The 22,462-nt window shown below is 38.1% G+C and overlaps 1 protein-coding gene across 1 annotated transcript in view; it reads left to right on the top strand.

Moving 5' to 3' along the window:
• Positions 1–20,057, top strand: part of LOC149201019 (uncharacterized) — a 38,530-nt gene extending 18,473 nt beyond the window's left edge. The window contains 2 exon segments of the mRNA XM_089401167.1: positions 19,493–19,555; positions 19,647–20,057. Of these exon segments, the coding sequence (XP_089257293.1) occupies positions 19,493–19,555; positions 19,647–20,057 (474 nt within the window).
• Positions 20,058–22,462: the final 2,405 nt, after the last annotated feature.

Below are 22,462 nucleotides of genomic sequence, written 5' to 3'. Positions count from 1 at the left end.
GATATTAGAAACCAATGAGGGGTGGGGATATAGTATTTTTCTATGATACCACACAGCTTCACTTATTGATAATATTAGGGAGATTATGCTTGTTGATGTCTCTGGTCTCCCCGATTTGGAAAAGGTAGAGATTGGCAAATAAAATATTGAATCGACCCAAGGGGCTTCTCCTCGGCCCTCCTTGGAAGTGTCACCCTTGGACTGTGTCAAGTCTTGAGTTTCTAATGCTCAACTTGCTAATGAATTGTCCAACTTCTCTCCACATGTCAACAAGTGTCTTGTACCCCATTTACATATTGACAATCCTTGTCCAGAAGCTCCACTAGCTCATGAGACCACTCAACTTGTATGTTCATGGGTCATTCCTAATAACGCTATGATTCTAGGTTTTTCTTAGTATCATCAACCTTTAGGAATCAGGAAATTCAATTTTCCATGGCATGGCCCCTTCATGGTGTGCCATATGGTACCTCCACTCCTCCATGAGTTAATGTATGGAAATTCTTGGCCTGTGCCCGACAATGGGCACACCTTGACATGACCTATCGGACTGGGTTACGCTTGTACATATTGTACATAGGAGCGTGTGATGATTTATCTCTTTTTTGGTTTGATGTGTGATGCAAGCTCTTCTTTAGTACATCATATATGAAAAATAAATAAATATGAAAATAATATATATATATATATATATATATATATATATGGTCATGTTTTTACCTCATCCATGTTTCATCTCTTTCATTATGTGATTTAACCATGGTTCTACACATTCTGGATGGTTTTTATAGGATAGGGTAGCTTTTTATTGTGACATATGTTGGACCTTAGGTGTGTTTTTCTAAACTAGAATATAGGGGTAATTTCCATATCGCCATCTCCAATGCATGATTAACTGTGAGTGCCATCATTATGCCTTAGATATGAACCCGTCAAAATGTGACATTAGCCACTTTCTCTTCTATGCATGTCATAATTTGACAGTAGAGCCTTCTTATACATGGATATCCTAGTTTAGCACCTTCTTGCCCTATTGGTGTTCACACAGTGTCATTTTTATTCTCTTTTGGAATCCCTCCTTTTGATCTACCATGGCTTAGAATCTAGGCCTCATGTCCTCTTCTTTGTCCTATTTCTGGCCTTACCTCGAGAGGATTCCATGCTTTATCCCTCATGATTGCCACATTCTATCATCCTATTTATGCATGATGAGGCTTGGTTTCATAATTCCATCATCATCATCTTCTTTTCCTATTTTTCACTTTCACTTGGTGTTTTACCCTTTCTTGGAGGAATTGTTATGATGAGTGGTTTTATTAAGCCAGTCTCTTTGTCTCCTTATGCTTTGCGTGGTTCTATCATAGCGACTCTAGCTACTACCTTTTATACCACTTGTTCCTCTAGGACGAGCTTCCTTAGTGTCCTTCTTATGCTTGTTAAATTTTGAATGAAACTGAGCTCCTTTTTGCCTTGTTTTTATCCTCATTAATTAATGAAAACACTAAGCTAATTTTGGTCTCTTTTCATTACTCATTAAACTTATGAAAATGCTAAGCTTATTTTTCCATCTTTTCATGCTCGTAAAATATAAAAGAAAATTTCGAGTTCTTTCTATCCTTTCTTATATTTTAAGTAAATTGAAAGTCAATGAGCGATCTCTTTACCATTCTCAAAGCTTGTTAAACCATGAGAAGGGTATGAGTGTAATTTTATCTCTTTTTTAACGTCATTAAAACTTACGAAAAAAGGAACCTACTAAACATACTTATCTTCTCTTTCGTGCTCATTAAACCATGAAGGAGACTAAAAGGAGAAAATGGGAAGGGAATATTCATTTATGTTAGTTATCAAAATGCCAGTGTCAATCACATCGCCCTCGAACATGTCACCTTTCTACATCATTATATTACAGTTGGGTTTTAGCTTGCCTAAGAGTTGTACCATACATATGAGTCTGTATGCTCCTCTGGCTAGTTACTTTTCCAATAACTATGGAGCGTGCTTCAATGCCTCTTGTGTTGTTTCATGATATTATGTGGTGATCATTAGTCATGCTTCTAAGTCACTCTTTTTTCATGTTGGTACCTGTTCAAGTGTCGACCATTTGCGGTTGCTTGTTGACCTTTTTGTGTTATCCATCCCTGTGTCAATTGTACTTCATCACTTCATGAATTCATCCATTTACTACATCTCTTAGTGTGTTCCATTTTGATTGATGGGGGATACATCAAGCCCCTCCTTCGACGAATCTTCTCTTGTCGACTTCAACTCATTATCCAAGAGCCTGATATAGTAACTAGTAGTACCTTGGAGCTTGCAAACATCAATGGTAGGTTCCTTTGCAATTGAAAATGGGTTTACATCATTAACTCTAGATCGTTGAGTTCGTGAGTGTTTAGCATCAGTTAATCTATTCACACTTAGTGGATTGTCCTAGGTACCTTGGGGTCCATTTTCATTATTGGTGGGTCTCCTCTTGTTTGTCAACGGTACACCTCATTGACAAATAATCAGACAATTTTTACCATGCTAGACATCAACACATCTATTTACATGTTCTTGATTTGTACCATTAGGGTTATGTAGAAGACCCTTGGTTAGGGACATCTCACTCTTATATGTCATCCTTCCTAGGTTGCGTTGGAGTTATGTATTCATTATGTACTTTGAGGACTACCCTGGGGCACCTCCTATCTATTATGTGTCCATAGTCCTACTGATGTATATTGTGACATAGATGTATTTGTTGGTGGCTATGATCTTTCTGATGTTTCACACGAATCCGCTATGTATTGTTTATGGCCATGTCTTATCATTTCATGTTAAGTATTTAGTATCTCTTTATGACTAAGCATGGGTATGCCTACCTTGGGGTTTTATCAACATATTTGAGACTTCACCACTTGATTTCCTTCGATCTAACTTCACATTTTTTGTTCATCCACCTTCACATTCTTGGCTCCTTCCTCCCATTTTGAGCTTTAAGTTTTGTTGTAATGCATATTTGCCATCGGTTTCTCTTTCGAATTCATGCTATAGGGGGCATATGTTATAACCCTATTTTCCACTCCATTATAGTGAGAGAAACCAATTTCAACTTACCTTGGTTTCTAGCTAAAATTCATCTCCTTTCACCTTTTATTTTACTTATGTGAGATTTATTCCATGTTAAAAGGGTGAAATTACATGATTGAATTATTTATCATAATTATTTTGTATTGATTTTATAATTATGAGATTATAATTATTTCATAATTGAGACAATTGAGAAAAAACTCATAATTGTGAAAAACGTGTCTAGAGTTTTGTGGAGGTGGGCATTTGCATGCCTAAGTCAACAAAGGAGATGTAGCTTGGATTGGGGCTCTTATATAGCCCAAGATGTTTGGGATAGCTACCCTCGACGAGTTTAACGACTCCATTAGCAGTGGATCCTTTCTTCTGAAGAAGGATTGAATCCAAAAAGAAGACTAATACTAATCCTATTCTATACTAAAATTATCCTACACTAACCTAAATTATCTTTGTCGTAAATTATTTTACGATAGTTAAATCAAATTTCAATAAGTGAAAAGTAAAAACCTTGATTCAATATAAACAAACAACAAGAGATATCACTTCAGTGTAAGTAAATAATGTATAAAGAATACTAATTTATATATTGTATTTATAAATTAGGATTAGAATAATTAATTCAATCATTAATGTTACAAGGTTAGAATATCATACAACATTTACAACATTATGGTACTGTAATAAAACAAGGCTAGAGCGTATTATAACTAGCTCTAAAAGAAAGAATAATAATATTCTAAACTAGTTGCAAAGTACATTCCAAAATGAAAGCTAAAATATGTTCTTAATTTAAAAATAAAATTCACTTCTTAATGTGATTAATATCAGAACAAGTAACAGTGACAATCCAAGAAACTTATTCTAGAAAATAAACACAATATTATTGTGTTTTCTTTCAAGTTTTTTCATTAAGGAAGGATATAAAAACAATTATCTAATCTAATTTTTCTAACTCTTGATTTTCCAAGACTTAAGCAAAATGTCCTTGTATCATTGATGCTTTCAAGCAAACAGAAAATTACAATATGTAGAGGAAATTGTAGGTTTTAACCCTATACAGAAATTACCTGCATACGAATTCTAAAACGCAAAAAAAAAACAATGCGAGAGCATAACACATAAAACACATATACACAGAGATTTTCCCCTGGATCCCAAAACCGGGACTACCAGCGTGATTTTTCATTATGTTCCTTTCAATGTTACAATACATATTTATACATGTTGAAGCATCCAATACCATGGACCAAAAAACCATTGCGTCCAAAACCATCGATCGAAAACCATTGTGTCCAAAACCATGTGTGAAAAACATGCACAAAACCATAGGTAGGTCTGCCTAACCTAATATAGAGTCCAAAACCAAAATTTTCCAGGGCGTTGCCCCAGACCCCATAGAGTGGGGTTACCTGCACCCCTCAAACCCCCTGTGACCACCTCCTGGTTTTCTTTCCACAGGGGGCCACAAGAGAGCTTAGTCATTTATCCAGCTCTGCAATGTCCATTGTTTCTCTACACCAAGAGAACTTCTCAGAGCTCACAAATTTTGTCAATGCATTTTTAGTATTATTCAAAGTGTCCACCTTTACCAACAACACCTTTTTGTCTTCTATCATATCCCTCACAAAGTGATACTGAACATCAATGTGCTTTGCCTTTGAATGATATGTAGGGTTCTTTGCAAACAAAATTGCTTTTTGGCTGTCACAGTCTATTCTTATAGCTCCTTGTACTAACCCGATACTTGAACACAATATCTGTAACCAAACTGCTTCCTTGCTTGCATGAGTGGCTACCATGTATTATGCCTTTGTAGTTGATAGTGCCACTATAGATTGTTTCTTACTCATCCAACTGATTGCACCTCCAAATAGGTTAAACACATACCCACTTGTAGATCTTCTCTGATCCATATCTCCAGCCCAGTCTGCATCAACAGAACCACGAATATCCAACACTCTATCCAATCTTGGTCTTCCTTGGTAGCAAAAACCATAATCACCAGTGCCACGTAAATACCTAAAAACTCGCTTCACTCTCTAGTGCTCCTTCCTCCCACTGTATGTGCAATGTCTGGTCTAGTATAGACCATTGCATACATTAGGCTACTGACTGCACTTGCATATGGAACACAAGACATGTCCTCTTCCTCTTCTTGTGTCTTGGGACATTGTTCAGTAGATAACTTCACACCTACAGGAATAGGAACCTTCACCGGTTTACTATCTTGCATATTAAACCTTTGCAGTATTGTCTTGACATACTTCCTCTGGTTTAACTAGAGCTTCCTCTTTGCCTAATCTCTTTTAATTTCCATGCCCAAAATATAGTTTGCAGCACCAAGATCTTTCATGTCGAATTTGGAGGACAATTGGGTCTTCAAATCCTGGATAAGTTCTTTGTCATTTCCAACCAGCAACATATCATCCACATACAAGACTAGATAAATAACACGGTCACCAATTAATTTAAAATACACACAGTGATCTGCTTTGCTTATGGTGAAGCCAAGTCCCTGTATAAATGTATCAAATTTCTGATACCACATGCTTGGTGACTATTTTAACCCATACAAAGACTTCTTTAATTTGCATACTAGTTCTTTCCTACCCTTCACCGCAAAGCCTTCAGGTTGCTTCATGTAGATTTCCTCTTCCAGATCCTCATGAAGAAATGTTGTCTTCACATCCATCTGTTGTACCTCAAAATCAAAAGCATCAACAATAGATAAAAGTAATATAATAGAAGTTACCTTGGCAATAAGAGAAAAAATATCACCAAAATCAATTCCCGACACCTGAGAATAACCTTTTGCTACCAACCAAGCTTTGTATTTCTCCACCTTTCCTTCTGCATTTGTCTTTTTCTTGAACACCCATTTTCTACCAATGGGTTTCCTTCCAGCCAACAACTCCACCAGATCCCAAGCCTCATTTTTGTGCAAAGATTCCATTTCATCAATCATGGCCTCTTTTTAGAGTTTTCCATTCTCTGAATCTATTGCTTCCTTCACAGTTCTGGGATCATCATCAGTAACAGATAAAGGAAAATTTGAACAGAAAGCAGATGGACTATACCTTTCTGGTTTCCTTCTTTTTCAAACTGATCTTCTCACACCCAAAGTTTGTGGCTCTTCATATTCTGATTCCTCCTCTGTTGTAGAGTCTGATTCTTCCTCCTTTAGCTCAAACTCTATCTTCTCAGGTTCCTTTGGTTGGACTTCAAGTTTAATAACATATTTCACCTCTCTAAACACCACATCTCGGTTGTACACAACCTTCCTTGTTACTGGGTTCCAAAGCTTATAACCCTTTAAACGATCCTTATACCCAATAAAGATGCACTTTTCAGATTTACTATCCAACTTGGTTCGTTTCTCCTTTGGAACATGTACATATGCATCACATCCAAATATACTCAGATGTGAAAGAGAGGGTTTCTTACCAGTCCACACCTCTTGTGGAATCTTATCCTCCAACACTGATGAAGGTGATTTGTTGACCAGGAAACACACAGTCTCCACTGCCTCTGCCTAGAATTCCTGTCCTAACCCAACACCACTGAGCATGCTTCTTGCCCTTTCCATCAATGTATTATTCATTCTTTTTGCAACTCCATTTTGCTGAGGTGTATATGGAGTAGTCTTCTACCGTGCTATACCAAACTTCTTACAGAATTCTTCAAATTCCTTACTGCAAAACTCTCCACCATTATCTGTCCTCATCACCTTTATCTTCTTCTTTGTCTGGTTTTCCACTAGAGCCTTAAATTCTTTAAATCTATCAAAGACTTCAGATTTCTTCTCAAGGAAATATATCCATGTATTCCTTGAGAAGTCATCTATAAATGATACATAGTACACAAACTTACCTAGTGATGGAACCTTCACAGTTCCAAATACATCACTGTGCATAAGCTCTAATATCTGTTTTTCCCTCTTACCAACAGAGGGGAAAATCACCCGATTCTGCTTCCCATATACAAAATTTTCACAGAAATCAAAATCTAGAGAGCTATTACTCATACCTTCTACCATACCTTTACCATGAAGTATTCGAAGGCCCTTATCTCCGATATGACCAAGCCTTCATAGCATGGTCTTCTCTCCAGAGACCACTAGATTTTCTGCTCCACTTTCAGGAACCATGGAACTGTTTCACCCATCAACAACAGTGATACCTTGTAGCTTGTACAAAGTTCCAATGAAAACTCCCCACATCAATACCAGTGCCCCCCGAACCATCTTGCAGGTATCCTTTTCAAACACTGTTTTTACACTTGCATCATCCAGCTTGCTTACAGAAATCAGATTTTTGGCTAATGCAAGAATATGCAGAACACCCAGAAGTGTTCTAACCCTTCCACCTTGCAACTTCAACTTTACTTTTCCACGACCAACGATTCTAGCCTTCTTGTCATCCCCCAAGAAGACATCACCACCATCATATTTCTCATACTCGCAGAACCACTCTCTATGGGGAGTGAAGTGAAAGGATGCACCTGAGTCAATCAACCATGCCTCATGATCTACATGTGTACTTGAAGAAGCCAAATACACATCCCCACCTTCATCTGAGGTGGCTTTTGCCTCTGTAGAAGGAGCATCATCAGATCCCTTTCCTTTATCAGGAGCTTTATATTTACAGTCCCTTTTGTAGTGCCCTTCCTTTCCACATTTCCAGCACACCACCTTTACAGGTTTTTCTGGAGATATAATTCTCACTCTAGATTTAGATCTCCTACTCGATGACTTATTTTTGTTTCTATTCTGGGACCGTACTTGTACAAACAAGGCATCACCATTCTGGCTCTCCATATTTTTTTGTCTCATTTCCTCCGTCAACAAGGATGAGACTATTTCATCAAACTGCAATGTAGTTGCATTGCTACCTATTGCAATAACCAGACTATCCCACGAATCTGGTAGAGAACACAAAAAACTGATGCACTTATCTTCATCTGAAATTTTAATATCAACATATAATAATTGACTTACCACAGTATTAAATGCGTTCAAATGCTCTGTCACCGAGTCTCCATCTTTCATCCTCAGGTTATACAACTTTTTCCATAGGAACAATTTATTCACTAGAGACTTAGATTGGTACAAAGTCCCCAACCTATCCCACAAAGCCTTAGTCGTAGCTTCCCCTAATACATTCAACAATAATGAATGTGAGACACACAATCATATTGTGCTCTTTGCCTTCCAATCCAACTTCTTCCATTTTTCAGCGGACAGTCCTGTTGGTTTGGTACCTAGATCTACCGTGATCCACTGATCTTTATCCACCAATAGATCCTCCATCTTGAGTTTCCATAACTCAAAACTATGACCGTTAAATTTCTCGATCTCTATCTTTCCCGCAGATCTCCCATTGAATAGGTTCTACCATAGGCCCAAGCGAAACCCCTCAGCAACAAAGGCATCCCCTTGAAGCCAAAACAACTCTGATACCAAATGTAGGTTTTAACCCCATACAAAAATTACCTGCATACGAATTCTAAAACACAGAAAATAAAGAATGCGGGAGAATAACACATAAAACACATATACACAGAGATTTTCCCCTGGATCCCAAAACCGGGACTACCAGCTTGATTTTTCATTATGTTCCTTTCAATGTTACAATACATATTTATACATGTCGAAGCATCCAATTCCTTGGACCGAAAAACCATCGCGTCCAAAACCATGTGCGAAAAACATGCACAAAACTATAGGTAGGTCCACCCAACCTAATATAGAGTCCAAAACCAAAATTTTCCCCTCAAGCCCCCTGTGTCTCCCCCCCACTATGTAATCAACGCAACGAAGTGGGGGGGGGTGGGCTCCGCCCCCCTTCTAATCCCCCGGTTAAGTACGTGGGCTAATAGTGGAAAGAATATAACACAACCCAACATAAATTATATTCAACAATCAACAATCAACCTGTAATACTTCAAACTATGAAGTATTTATACAAATTATAAACTAAAATATCTTGAAAAAATATCAAGATTTGTTTACAAATATCTCAAACTGTATTACACAAATAGAACTAAAATATAGGACATTCAAAACTAATGATTCTACTTGGCACTATCTTTGCAGATTTCTGATGACAAAGAAGAGAAATTCGAATTTGATAGCAACTCTTATTTGATGAGGTAGCATCCAAGTCACTAATTGTCTTTGAGCCTTTTCCTCCAAAAATTCTGAAAAATAGGGTCCTGTAATACCTTTTCATATCCTAAACCATAATCGTTATTAGAAAACAGAGAAAGGTTTTTGTAAATGATGATATTGGAAACCAAAAACTCTTTTGTTTTTTGAAAATTCATTTCCAATTGCTCGAAAACCGCATTTGAAAACACTAGCCGAAAATAGGAAAATTCAGGAAAATATACCTGCAAATATTCATCTGAATCTCCTAATCCATAATAGTTATTACAAAAGTGAGAGAGGTTTTTTTGCATGAGGATGTTAGAAACAAAAACCTCTTTCCGTTTTTGAAAATTATTTCTCAGTTGTTTGTAAACCATGTTTGAAATTACTATGTTGTATAGAAAAAAAAACATAATTTAACTGACCATGAAACATACATATGGCATGGAGGCAGGAGGTGACATGGAGGCACAACGTTGGAGGAAATATGATTAGGTGGCAGAATAGTAGTGGAAAATGAGGGGGGACATGGTGGGTGGACGTTGGGGGGAGAGTAATAGGCGAAGGATACGTGGCGGTAGTGAAGTGGCAGTTGAGTGGAAGTGGGGCGAGAGTAATAGGCGAAGGATACGTGGCGGTAGTGAAGTGGTGGTTGACTGCAAGTGGGGTGTGATGCAATCGGGAAGGTGGTTTGTGGAAATGAGTGGATACCACTTTTAGAGGGGGATAGAGGCAGATTGTGGTATTAGTGAAGAGGGGTTCGAAATGTTGAGGAGCGGACACGTAGCAGTAGGGCCCGGGGGTAAAATCAACGCCCCCCCATAAGGCGAGGGGGTCTGAATTATATTGGGTGTCGTCAAATCGAATGTTCACTAAAAATCAGGCATGGAAGATGTGTGCATTTTAACCATATATGACAAATCTCCTTCTGTCATTATCAATTTTACAATAAAATCAAAGCTATAGTACCAAGGCCTTATTACAATTTATTTAATCACATTTAAATGATGTGATTAATTTAATCTAAACACACTTAATTATTATCTAATGCTGCATTTCGACTTGCAAGCATATTTTTTTATTTTCTCAAGGTTTTGACCTTTTTTGGAAATAATTTACAACATGGAATATTATTTACAATATGAGATTTCTGAAATAAAATAACCAATCACCTTGAGATCATATAAATTATAGGACCCTAACAGGACCCTTATGACCTGCATTTCCACTTACAAGTAAGATCTAGTGGCTTCTGCATCAATTAAATTCAGGACCTGAGGGTTCAACCAAGTCACCAAACTACCTGCAGAACCTTACATTGCTACCTCAAGAAAGTAAAAGCCCTTCCTAATTTCCTTCTTACCTCCCTAATCTTCTTTATGGAACATTTCGTTTCCTGAAGGAAACAAGACATGATTGTTCCATTTTTGTCATTTTCTTAAGCAATCTTTGTTTTCTAAGGCTACTTATGCCCTTTCCATTCCATGTTAGAACTTTAGTTTTTAACTATAGAGATTGGGTTGTGAGCTTAGCAATCTCATCTTGCTTGAATTGATCAACATTGCTCCCAACTCCTGGAGAGCTACGATGTTAGACTTCCTCCCTCTTTTCTATTGGATGTTTCATGACACTAATATTGGATGACATCCTAATGCTTTAACTCCCATCTCCCTTATGTTTGCATGTGGCCATTTATGGCCTCATAATTTAGCCTCTTCTCTCATTGGTAATAGGTATTAGATTCTATCCATCTGCTCTGCTGGGATGACCTCTAATCCTTGTTTCTGGACTTGTTCCACCATATCCTGAAGGTCAATCCCTTCCCTTTCCACTATTTCCTATAGATATGGGTCTTTTGTACCTATCTCACTTGGGGTCATCTCAACATATCCTTTAAAGTCTTTAGACAGATCCCATATGTCCAAGTTTTATCCAAAATATTCTGGCAGCTATAGCATTTCTTCCTCTTTTTCTTGTGCATGCTCCTCTATTTTATCTTCTTCATTCCTATGAGGCTCCAAATTTTCTTCGTAAAAGACTTCAAAACTATTCCTTTGTGCCATTCTGCCTTCTTGATTTCTTGGATGATGTTTTTTGTTAGTGAACCCCCTTGTGTTTGGTCTCACAAAACCTTCATCATCATTCCATTCTTGTTCTTTCACCTATTCCTCAATTATATTTAGAGGGAATTCCTAGATCAGTTTGCCATGTTCATGAAAGTGTCTGCACCTAAATGGAATCTTCTTGTGATCTACTGATTGTAACCATATGTCATCCCTGAATTGTAGTTTGATTGCTTTAGGATGTGCACTTGAAACATCAATTTCCACACAAATTTTTGCATATGATATATATCTTCCCTAAAGAATTTTCTCTGTTTTCTTAATAAACTTTCCCAGTCGTTGAGGAATGAAAAACATGGAGCAAAGATACTCTTCTAAATATTATTAACACTTAAATAATATTACATAGAAGATAGTAGTAATGAATGACTGGAGTGAAATTCTCAACTAAACTTCACTGAACTAAACTAAACTCAAATAGAATGTGACATCTGGATTGATACCTAGCAGGTGGTTGGAATTAGATTCTCCAACACTCCCCTTAATTTTACGTTGGCCACGTGCTTCAAGATTTCAAGTTGTGCACTACCCAACACAGATTGGATGCATAAGGTTGCGCACTATAGTCACAAACACGGTGCAACAGACCCCAAAATTATACAATTTCATAAATTTGGCACTTTTTGTCACACTTTCTTTTCTTCAAAAGTGCGAAGTTTTGTTGTTGTCGCACTTTCTCTCGCCTTCTCATCCTTGTGCTCGTCACAATCTCTGCTATTCTTTATCAGCAAAAAAAGATGAAATTCTACTCTCAAGGAGTCTTACGTAGATCAGGCCCTGATACCATGTTAAGGAATAAAAAACGTGGAGTATAGATACTCTTCTCAATATTATTAACACTTAAATATGATTACACAAGAGACAATTGTAATTAATGACTAGAGTGAAACTCTCAAATAAATTTAACTGGACTAGACTAAACCCAAATAGACTGACACATGGATTAACACCTAACAGGTGGTTGGAATTAGATTCTCCAACACTAGTGTGTCTCCTATGTGCTTTAGGGTCGAAGGTATCCAGTAGTCAAGGGGTAATGATTACAACTTGACCCAAACCGGAACTCTAGTAAAAATCTCCTTTTTTGGAGTGAAAATTTCCATCCATGGGTGCATATATAGACCTCTTGATGCAAATAAGTAGGGTCCTCCATAAAATATTAGGTATCTATTCTCCATATGTTCAAATACCATAGTAAAGAACCACTAGACCCTAGATGCAACTCAATCTCCCCTCATGGCTTGTAGTAGTGATTGATCCAGTCGCATGACACTTTTTTGTGGGTTGGACACCCATAAACTTGTAAGTAGTAGCATATGATCACATGTGATCCATAAAGGCATGAGTCTTCGGATATGTGATTAATGTCATTGGGATTACTGCCATTTTGGGCTTACACAACTCATTCCCACTGGTCCCTTTTGACTTTTGTTGTTGATGCACCTGATTCCCTCTTCTGTCATCTTCTCTTCTCTGAGCATTCCTGCACTGAGTACCTACTCCAACCACTCCTTGGTTGTTACCTGATACATCGTCAGCTATAAACTTGAATCCCCCCTTGGATCCCTTCCCTTTGTCTGTTACCACATTATGACAGGAGGGATCCCCACTCCCTCCCCCTCTAAACACCATCTATTTCAAACCCTAGCTTTGCATGCACATAAAACCTCACTCTGGTTCACTCCAAAACATTGAGTATCAAAATCAGGGTATTTGAACCTTGAATCACATACTTAATACTTTATAACACAACCATACCAATAATTAACAATATCATTATATACATATATTCATTGATTTATTTTGATTTTGATTCTTTTCTTTTAAATTTTATTTAAAATGTGGATTGAGACTTAATGTAGAAAATGGACTAGAAGGACAATAATATGCACAACACCACCGGTGAAATTCTATTATGTGTTACGATACCAAGTTACACATACTAACAAAATGTTAGTTTGTTCCAAATACAATAGAAAACAATACAAACTAGTCTCCCCAAATATTTCTATTCAACATAGAAGTGTTTGTGTCACACATCTATCACTCTTGATTTGGGAAGGTGAATTCCATATGTCTGAATTTAATTTTTAATATGATGTTGTGTGCTACCAAAAACAAGCTCCTCATAATTATATATACAATGTGCATGGTGATTAATTAATTGGTGATTGAAAATAAAACATAACTTATGTAGAGGCTCAAAGTTGGTTATATGTGCAATAGTTGTTACTTTTCGCCTCAACAAAATGGTTATATGTGTAGTGTGTGGAGTAAGGACCATCAAAATAGTGACAGTCTCTAAAGCATGTCGCTCTCTTATTGGCGCATCTAGCATACTAAGAAACCTCCTCATCAACGTAGTTAAAGTCGAGGGGTGGATTTAACAACGAAATATGTGGTTCACATGGAAAAACTAAATCAAACTGCCTATTATCAAGTGTTGTTGGGATTTTCCTGAAAAAAAATAAATGCCTAAATTTTTTCTCCCTCCAAAAGTTCCACTTGCTCACTATGTATTGAGAATGGTATTGCAAACCACTTTAAAAAGTGGGGTGTATGGATTATCAACATGAGAGGAGTGTCGGAATGAATTTTCACAGTGACAATTAGGTGACTCTTCTAGATGACGCTATTTAGCCCAGAAGATATCCTACTTCATATTTTGCGAGAGTGGTGCCTTGAATTATTTCATTATGACAAACACACTGTGATGAAATTATTACACTAGTATTACATTTTAAACACTATATCAATTTCAAATGCAATAATTCTAAATAGGTAAATGTAAATTTTATGAACGAATTCAAGATCAATTCATGCACTCAAAATATAATGATCCACATCACTCATGCATAGTAAATGAGGAAGATCCAAAATCTGTCTTCATAGTATGAAACAATAAGTTCTTTCTACCTATGAGAAGTGGAACATTCTCTCAATCCCTCTAAAATTTGTATTGTGGTGTATGACTTCATGTCATCCTCCATGGCTACTTAACTCAAAAATGAGCGCAAAGTAAACTATGAATGTCGAATAATTTCCAATATTTTCCTACCTTTCAATTTACATAATAAACTTGCAACTTGTGGATGGTGTAAAAGCCTTAGAAGATCCATGAGAAAAGCATGTGGGCATGAACAAACAATTTTGAGTTCTCCTTGAGACCATACTCAATAAAAATCATACTCAATGTTGAACTAGGGATGCTAGGCATTTGTCACAGGTAGATTTCATCTTTTCACAATAGAACTTGTTGGAAGATGTTAGTAGCTCTAACAAAATCTCTGGTGAAAATGGCTCCGAAAAATATATTTTGCTAAACTCACCAACAACCTTCATGCCCTAAACGAAGATCCCGTTATGGAAAAAACCTATTTTTTTTCTTTGTCACTCAATGAAGCATCTAAAGGGAATAACATGAAAAGGACATGAAATATCAACAATGTTTTCACGTTTTCAAGCTACCTCCTCCTCATAAGTGCAAAATATAACATCATATCTATTGGAAAGGTAGAGAGGAAAAACAAAAAAATTAACACACACAAACCACAGGATTTGTTGCTCTTCTCTATTGATCACACAAACTTGATTAATTACAATGAACTCGATGAGGGGTATTTATACTTTTTGGACTAACTACTCGCCCATAATAACTCAATATGCACACACACTCTAAATTCGACTTTTCCAAAAATAGAAATTAATGTGAACTCACTCGACTTGACTCATTCAACTGACTCTCCTAAACTTAGCCAACTCTAACATGTGAGAGTAATTACAATTTCTAACACTCCCCCTTAATTATGATCATATGACTCAACATGACTTAACTGTGCCTGGTAGGCTTACAATAGAAATTGACTCAATCATCACTCAAACATGCCTTCTAGTATATGTCTCAGCTAGCCTTACAATGACTTATTTTTTTTTTTTGCAATTTTGCATTTTATCTATTTCCAACTTCTATATTCTCAAAATTGCTTCATTACCTGTTGTGTGTTCTTACTGTAGGCTCCATATTTGTTTACTTGTTGCTGTTGCAATGTTTCTTTGACTTGTCTTGAATTTGATCTGAGTCGGTCTTCTACAACTTCCTCTTCAAGGATTCGTCCAACTATGGACTGTTGCCACAACTCTTCATCTTCAAACTATCTTCTTTCCTCTGTTGTTTTTGCTTCATATTCATGTCTTTCTTTCTGCCATATTTCTTGATTGCAGAATCCTATATCTTCTTGACTCCATTGTGGAAAAATGGTTTTGATGCATTCTTTCTTGTTTTCATAAACTTCCATATCATTCTCTTCACTTTCATCATCAAGTGTTGTTTCTTTCTTCCTCTAATTTACAGATTCAAGATCATTATTTACCATTTTATTCAATTCTTTTATTCCAACTACTACTTTAAGGGTCACATCAATTTGTTCAATAGGTTTCTGAATCCATTCTTCAATGAGCTTCAAATATGCATCAAACTTTAATTTCATACCATAAGTCACTTTTAAAGTAGATGTCACGTATATTTTAATAGGACCTATGTGAATTTTAATATGCCCTTGAATTTCTACCTTACAAAAAAACGTATTTTCATTAGTACAAAGTTTTTTGTTGAGGAGGTTGGGCATGCTAACACTCTGTACAATTACAAAATTTGCGATAGTGATTTTCTGTACAACCTTCCAAGTGTGGTTCAACATCAAATTAGAGAAAACAAATATTTCTCTCTTCTCTCTGATAGATTGATGCTAATCCTTTTTCCCTGGATCTTTGTAACCTCGATTTGATACCAATTTGTTGTAAAGGCAGAGAGGAGAAACACAAAAATTAACACACACAAACCACATAATGTAAGATTCATAGACACTATAAATTGGAATTTTCCCAAAATATAAATTAAGTCAAAGTCACTGGATTTCACTTAGTTAACTGACTCTACTAAATTTAGCCAACGCTGGCATGCAAGAGTAATTACAATTTCGAACACCCTTGTTTTCCACTACATTAAGACTATTTATATGGAAGATAGCCTCATGCAATCATGCAAGTAGCTATAAGATATAGGAAAGAAAATAGTCATGGGTCACAAAGCGCGACTGAACAAGAATAAGAAAATAAGAGGCAGAGATTGTTTCCATGTTTAGAGAAGTTCAGGCCGCAGCTGAAGAACAGATAAGTCTAGACAAAAACAAAGAAGAAATTGAGGTTGAGATTGACCTAGATGAAGTAGAACATTACCCTGATTCCATTTCACTGTTATCTAAAGGATCTTGACAAGAACAAGGATTAAAAACAATAACGAGTGAATATCCATGAATCAATGTAGCTTTAGGACATTCGAATGCCCTACCATTACAATTCACGAGTGACATATCCCCAACTTATTCTTCACGTTTTTTGTACCTCAGCCATGCTGAAAATTCTATCTTCTCATGGACTCAACAAGCATGCTGGTGTGAAGATCACAAACTATGGCACAACAACTTAGTTTCACCTATGCCTCTAAAAACAAAACAATGCCCAAAATATAGACCAACTTTCACTTCTTCTAGGGCTCTCTCAAGTTCGCAAAATATTGATTCCAAAGTTTCAAAATAGTCCACAAACTTCAGGTGATGACAAATTAGAGGCTCGGACAACTTCACTACAAACTGCGAGACTGAAATTACACACATTGCTCAACCTTTGGCAATTCTCGTACCTCATTGGTGAACATATTAAGAACTGGATGGCTACATTCTGGGTTCCCAAGCTTGGATATCGTCCGAGGAATAGTATGTTGCATAATGGTTGGGTATGTTTTCACTTTCTCGGTCTTGAAGATGTCAATCTCATACTCGCATTGCCCTGGGTTAAGGGTTGGGGGTTTTTGCTATTACAACATTGGCAAGCTGGATTCAATCCACAAACTACATCCCCTCAATGTAAGATCGTATGAGCTAAACTATTGGGAGTACCCCTTGAGCTATGGAACCGCTAAAAAATTATTGACATTGCAAATTCCATTGGTACATTTTACTTCTGGGATGAGGGTTGTATAGGGCAGATGGATAGAACGTTATATGGGTGCTCGTAGAGGTGGATTTTGGTGAAGGTTTATTATCAACTATGGAATTATCTTGGGATTCCTTCTCACTTAGTCTTTGCATTGACTATTGGGGTATCCTATATCATTATCTTGCTTGTCACTCGACGCGATATCTCCTAGACTTTTTCCCGGCTCGTAGAACGACTGGCATAACACCCTATTAGAGGCACACCCATGAAAATTCGATCGAGATTCGGGATGGTTAGGAAGTTACTGAACAGCTTATGTCGAATCAAGGTATTTACACATCCTTTTATCCTCTTTTATCCTCTCCTGGTTCCAAATTTGTATCTTTACCTTCTCCTACATCTCCCCCTTTGACTTCAAATGTTAATTTGGACGCTGACACTGTTCCCTATCCTTCATCCAATCCAGATCCTAATCTAGTTCACACTTCATCCCCTTTGGTCTCTTCTCTCCCCCCTCTGCACCTCCAGTTCATTACTGACTCCCCCACATCCCCTATTCCTCTAGATCGTGATTTGGAGGCATTATCAATCTCTGATTCGGTTAGTTTGGAACCTTTGTCCATTAAAAAATCCTTTTTCCATCTCAGGGAGGGCCTAGATAAAGGTAACTTATCTTCAATCCTTGTGGCTAATTCCTCTTCTTCATCCCCCGTGGTTACTCCATCTATATCTCGGAAGAAGAAATTTGTTAAATTCAAGAAGCTTTCTTCTTGTCTCTATCTGGTCACACCTCTGGTTGGTTTTGGCCCATCATCTTCTCTCTCTCGGTTCCTTACAGCGGACGAACCCATTCCTCTAATCCCCTGATGCTTATTCTGTCATACAATATTAGGGGACTAGGGCCCTAGCATAAATCACGCTCATTGAAAGGCATCATACACAAGCATGATCCAAATTTGATACTACTGCAAGAAACTATGATCTCCAGGGAAAGATCATGGGAAATAATTCTCATCAATTGCCCGGGGTGGCTTGTCAGTGCCACCAGTTCTTGCGGACTCTCTGGTGGTTTACCGGTGGCTTGGAAGACCATTAGTTTCAATCGTATGGTTTACATGACTTCTACAGGTATATTATTAACTGGGCACTCCCAGGGTTCAACTTCTTGTATTAGGATCATCAACTATTATGCGCCCTATTTAGGCAGCGCATTTTCTAGGACAAGGTTTTGGAAACCGATATTTTGGATCTGCCTTCTATTATTATGGCTGGTGACCTTAATTTGATAGTTGACAATAATGAAGTATGGGGACATAAGGTGAAATCTGATCCCATGAAGACTTATTTCAAAACTCTCTTTTATGCTCTGTCCCTCCGAGATATTCTTCCACCTAAGATCGTTCCTACCCGGAGAAACAGAAGGACTGGGATTCAATACATATCTAAACGATTGGACAAATTTCCAGTTAAAGATCATTTGGTCTCTGGTTTGATAGATCTCCATTCTTTGGTTTTTCCTTCATTTCCTTCAAACCATCTTCCTATTTTTCTATCCTCAACAAGGGATACTAGCTGTAAGGCATATCCTTTTAAATTCAACCATTTGTGCTTGACACACAAGGACTTCATTGATATTGTGCACAAGGTTGGGAATGGGTAATCTTCTTCGATCGACCCAATGGATCATTTGAGTAATAAATTGCATAGTCTTAAGACAGAGGTTCGCATATGGGTCAAAGAGAAAAGAATTGATGATTCCCATAAATTGAATGCCATCAAAACCTCTTTGAGGGCTCTTTTCAATCCAGATGATCCTTTGTTCACATCCAAAGTGCGCAAAAAATAGATATTGGAATTGGAAGCTTAGAAAAGAGATTTATTCAAGGCACGAGAAATGGCTTGAAGACTAAAAAACTGGGCGATTTGGGTTGAAGCTGGAGACCAGAATTCAAAAAAATTTCATAGATTTGCATCTATGAGGTGGAAGGAAAATGGTATCTGGAACATTAGTGGAGAAGGGGGTTATGTTTTCACTTCACAATATGATATTGAACAGACCGCATACCATCATTTCAGAGCTCTTTTTTCTGAAAAAGAACTTGATTTTAGAGTTTAAATGGACTTTATCAATCATATGCCTTTGATGCTACAGGAGTTTGAGAATGACATTCTGGGAAGGCCTATTACGATTGAAAAATTACATTCTATTCTCCATGTTTGTGCTAAGGAAAAAAGTCTTGGACCGAACGGTTGGGGGGTCAAACTATACATTCATTTATTTATTTTTATTTTATCTTATGTCACAGGACCTTCTGAAAGCTATGGAAGAGTCCCAAATTAAGGGTTGTGTTTTGGGTGCCATTAAAGCTAATTTCATAGCATTAATACCCAAAAAGAAGAGCGGGGACTCATTTCTCGATTTTCGTCCCATTTCCCTGTGCAATTTTGTCTATAAGTTGATTTCTAAGCTTATTGTTGTCAGTTTTAAATCACTTCTAACAGATCATATATCACCAGAGCAGTTTGGTTTCATAGAGGGGTGTCAAATTCAAGACATGGTGGCTATTGCAGAGGAAGTACTACATACTATTAATGTCAAGAGACATAATGCTTTCCTTATGAAGATTGACATTACCAAGGTTTTTGACAGTGTTAATTGGGAATTTCTTAGACTGATTATTTATAAAATTGGTCTTAATTTCTACAATGCTAACTAGATTTTGGCTTAGGTATATTCCGCCAATTTTGCAGTGATTATAAATGGCCTCCCTACTATTTTTTTCAAATCACATTGGGGATTAAGGCAAGGATGTGCTTTATCTTCAATACTGTTCATTCTTATTATGGAAACTCTGATCCAGGTGGATATTGGTGGCCACCTGCCAGGTCCACCTGGACCCCCACCATTGTCTTTCTCAGCATTTTCAGTTTCCTTAATTGTAGCACATTTTACTATTTTTAGCAGTTTTTCGGGTCCTGAACTTCCGGAGCCGTTTTGAGGCCCTAAACGACGTTTTTTTGGAATTCTGGGGCGACCGAGCCCTAATGTTGCCCCCCAAAGTGGTAGTACTCGGATAGATCTTTCTAACGAGCTATCGTACGCGTCAAACGGAGATCGTATGCCAAAGTTTGAACCCCGGGAAATTGATGTACCAATTTACCCAAACGGGGCCCACAATTTGGCGTTTCATCTTCTAGGGTTAGGTTTCGGTATGTGAAGGGTTTTCCATTGTTTCTCAACAATAAATAGGCCTTCGAGCCTCATTGTAATATAGTTCGGAACAGTTCAGAGGCATGTAGCCGCCACATCTCTTCTCAGAGATAAGCTACCATCGCCCTAGCTGGTTTCTTTCCATTTCTGTTTGTAAGCATAATTCATTATTTTACAGTAATGAAATGAAGTATTATTTCCGCTGCATCTCTATTTTTATGGTTATCGCATCTCTGTATTTATGGTTATCTCTGTAATTTGTTGCGTTCCTGTTTAAAATCCGGATCAGTGGTATCAGAGCGGTCTGCTTTTTCTCTGTTTTTCTTTGCATGTCCCCAACGAGGTCGGGATATAAGGAGTTAGGGCTTGAATTGGTCGAACCTTTGCAAGACCGGCCTCGAAAATCCCGACGGCCTCCCATGGCGGATGAGAAGAAAGACGAGGGGGCAGGAGATCCTATCAAAATCTTGCTCGAAGAAGCCCTCGAGCGACAACGGAACGCGATGATGGATAGCTTTGCGCAGATCCGTCAGCGGCTACCCAGAGGCGACGCATCGGCTTCCAACAGCGACTCTGGAAATGCCACACCCTTCAAGGTACAAGTTAATTTTGAAATCCCCATATTCGAGGGTCAAATAGACGCAGATGCCGTAGATAAATGGTTAAATCTGCTAGATGGGTATTTTTCTGTTCATGAATTTTCAAGTCGGGAAAAGATTGTTTTTGCTCTTCTCAAAGCAGCCCCCCACGTCAAGGACTGGTGGGAAACCTACTGCGAGCAGAAGGATGAAAATACAGGCTCACTATTTTCAGCCGCACCCTCTTGGAATGACTTCCGGGATGCCATCAAAGAGCAGTACTACCCTGTCGGAAGCTATGAGGACAAATACATCAAATGGACCACACTGCGACAGGGACGAGACCAAGATGTGCCGGAGTTCACAAAAGTTTTTCATACCCTTCGCACACAGTTGGGTATCAAAGATTCTGAGCTGCATCTGGTACTCAAATACCGCGGCTGCCTGCACAAATACATCCAAGAAGAGATGGTGTTCTTGAACATCTCCTCACTCGGCACAGCATACCGATACGCTGTCAAAATCGAGCAAAAGTTCAAACAGAAGAAGCGAGACTTTGGATCTACAAATCCGAAGCCCAAAGGACAAAGCCAAGGCAGGGTGACCCAAGATAACCCGTCGAAGCCACAAGAAAAGAACAACACCACGAAACCGAAGAAGGACACAGGAAAGTGGTGTGAGTTCCACAAGAGTCCCACTCATAACACAAGTGAGTGTCGGACCAAGCAGTCGTTGGTGGCCGAGTTGAAGGCTTCCGAATCAGATGCGTATTCTGACCCTGAGCCAGAACCCGACAAGGGGAATGGCAAAGGGAAGCAGATCATTGATGCGGATCCCAGCGCCACTGTTGCCACTGCCAAGATCAAGAAAAATGAGCCCGAAGATCCAGAGGAGGGGGAGCGTCTTTTCCACTCACAGATGTGGGTGAAGGGTTCACCGCTGCAATTCATTGTCGACAGTGGTAGCCAAAAGAACCTGGTTTCAGCAGAGGTCGTGAAGCGGTTGGGCCTACCGACTACACCACACCCACAGCCATACAGTATCAGGTGGCTTCATGAAGGACGAGATCTGAAAGTTCGCCAGCAGTGCCACCTTCTCTACAGCATCAAACCCTTCACAGACGAGGTATTGTGTGATGTTACACCTCTGGATGTTTGTGATGTATTATTAGGCCAGCCATACTTATGGAGGCGACATGCTGTGTATGAGTCAAGGCCTCGTGCTGTCATTATTTCTTTGAATAATTCATTATACAGGATACCAGAGGTAGCCCCACCTACTGCCACATCCTTGATCACTACCAAGAAAGGCAGCAAGCTCATATCACAGACCA

The sequence above is a fragment of the Pinus tabuliformis genome, chromosome 2_1 (assembly GCF_031772625.1).
Source record: "Pinus tabuliformis cultivar Carrire ecotype Pingquan chromosome 2_1, CPIR1, whole genome shotgun sequence".
Classification (NCBI taxonomy): Eukaryota; Viridiplantae; Streptophyta; class Pinopsida; order Pinales; family Pinaceae; genus Pinus; species Pinus tabuliformis.
Note: the sequence above shows the minus strand (reverse complement) of the source record. Positions and strands in the feature narration are given on the sequence as shown.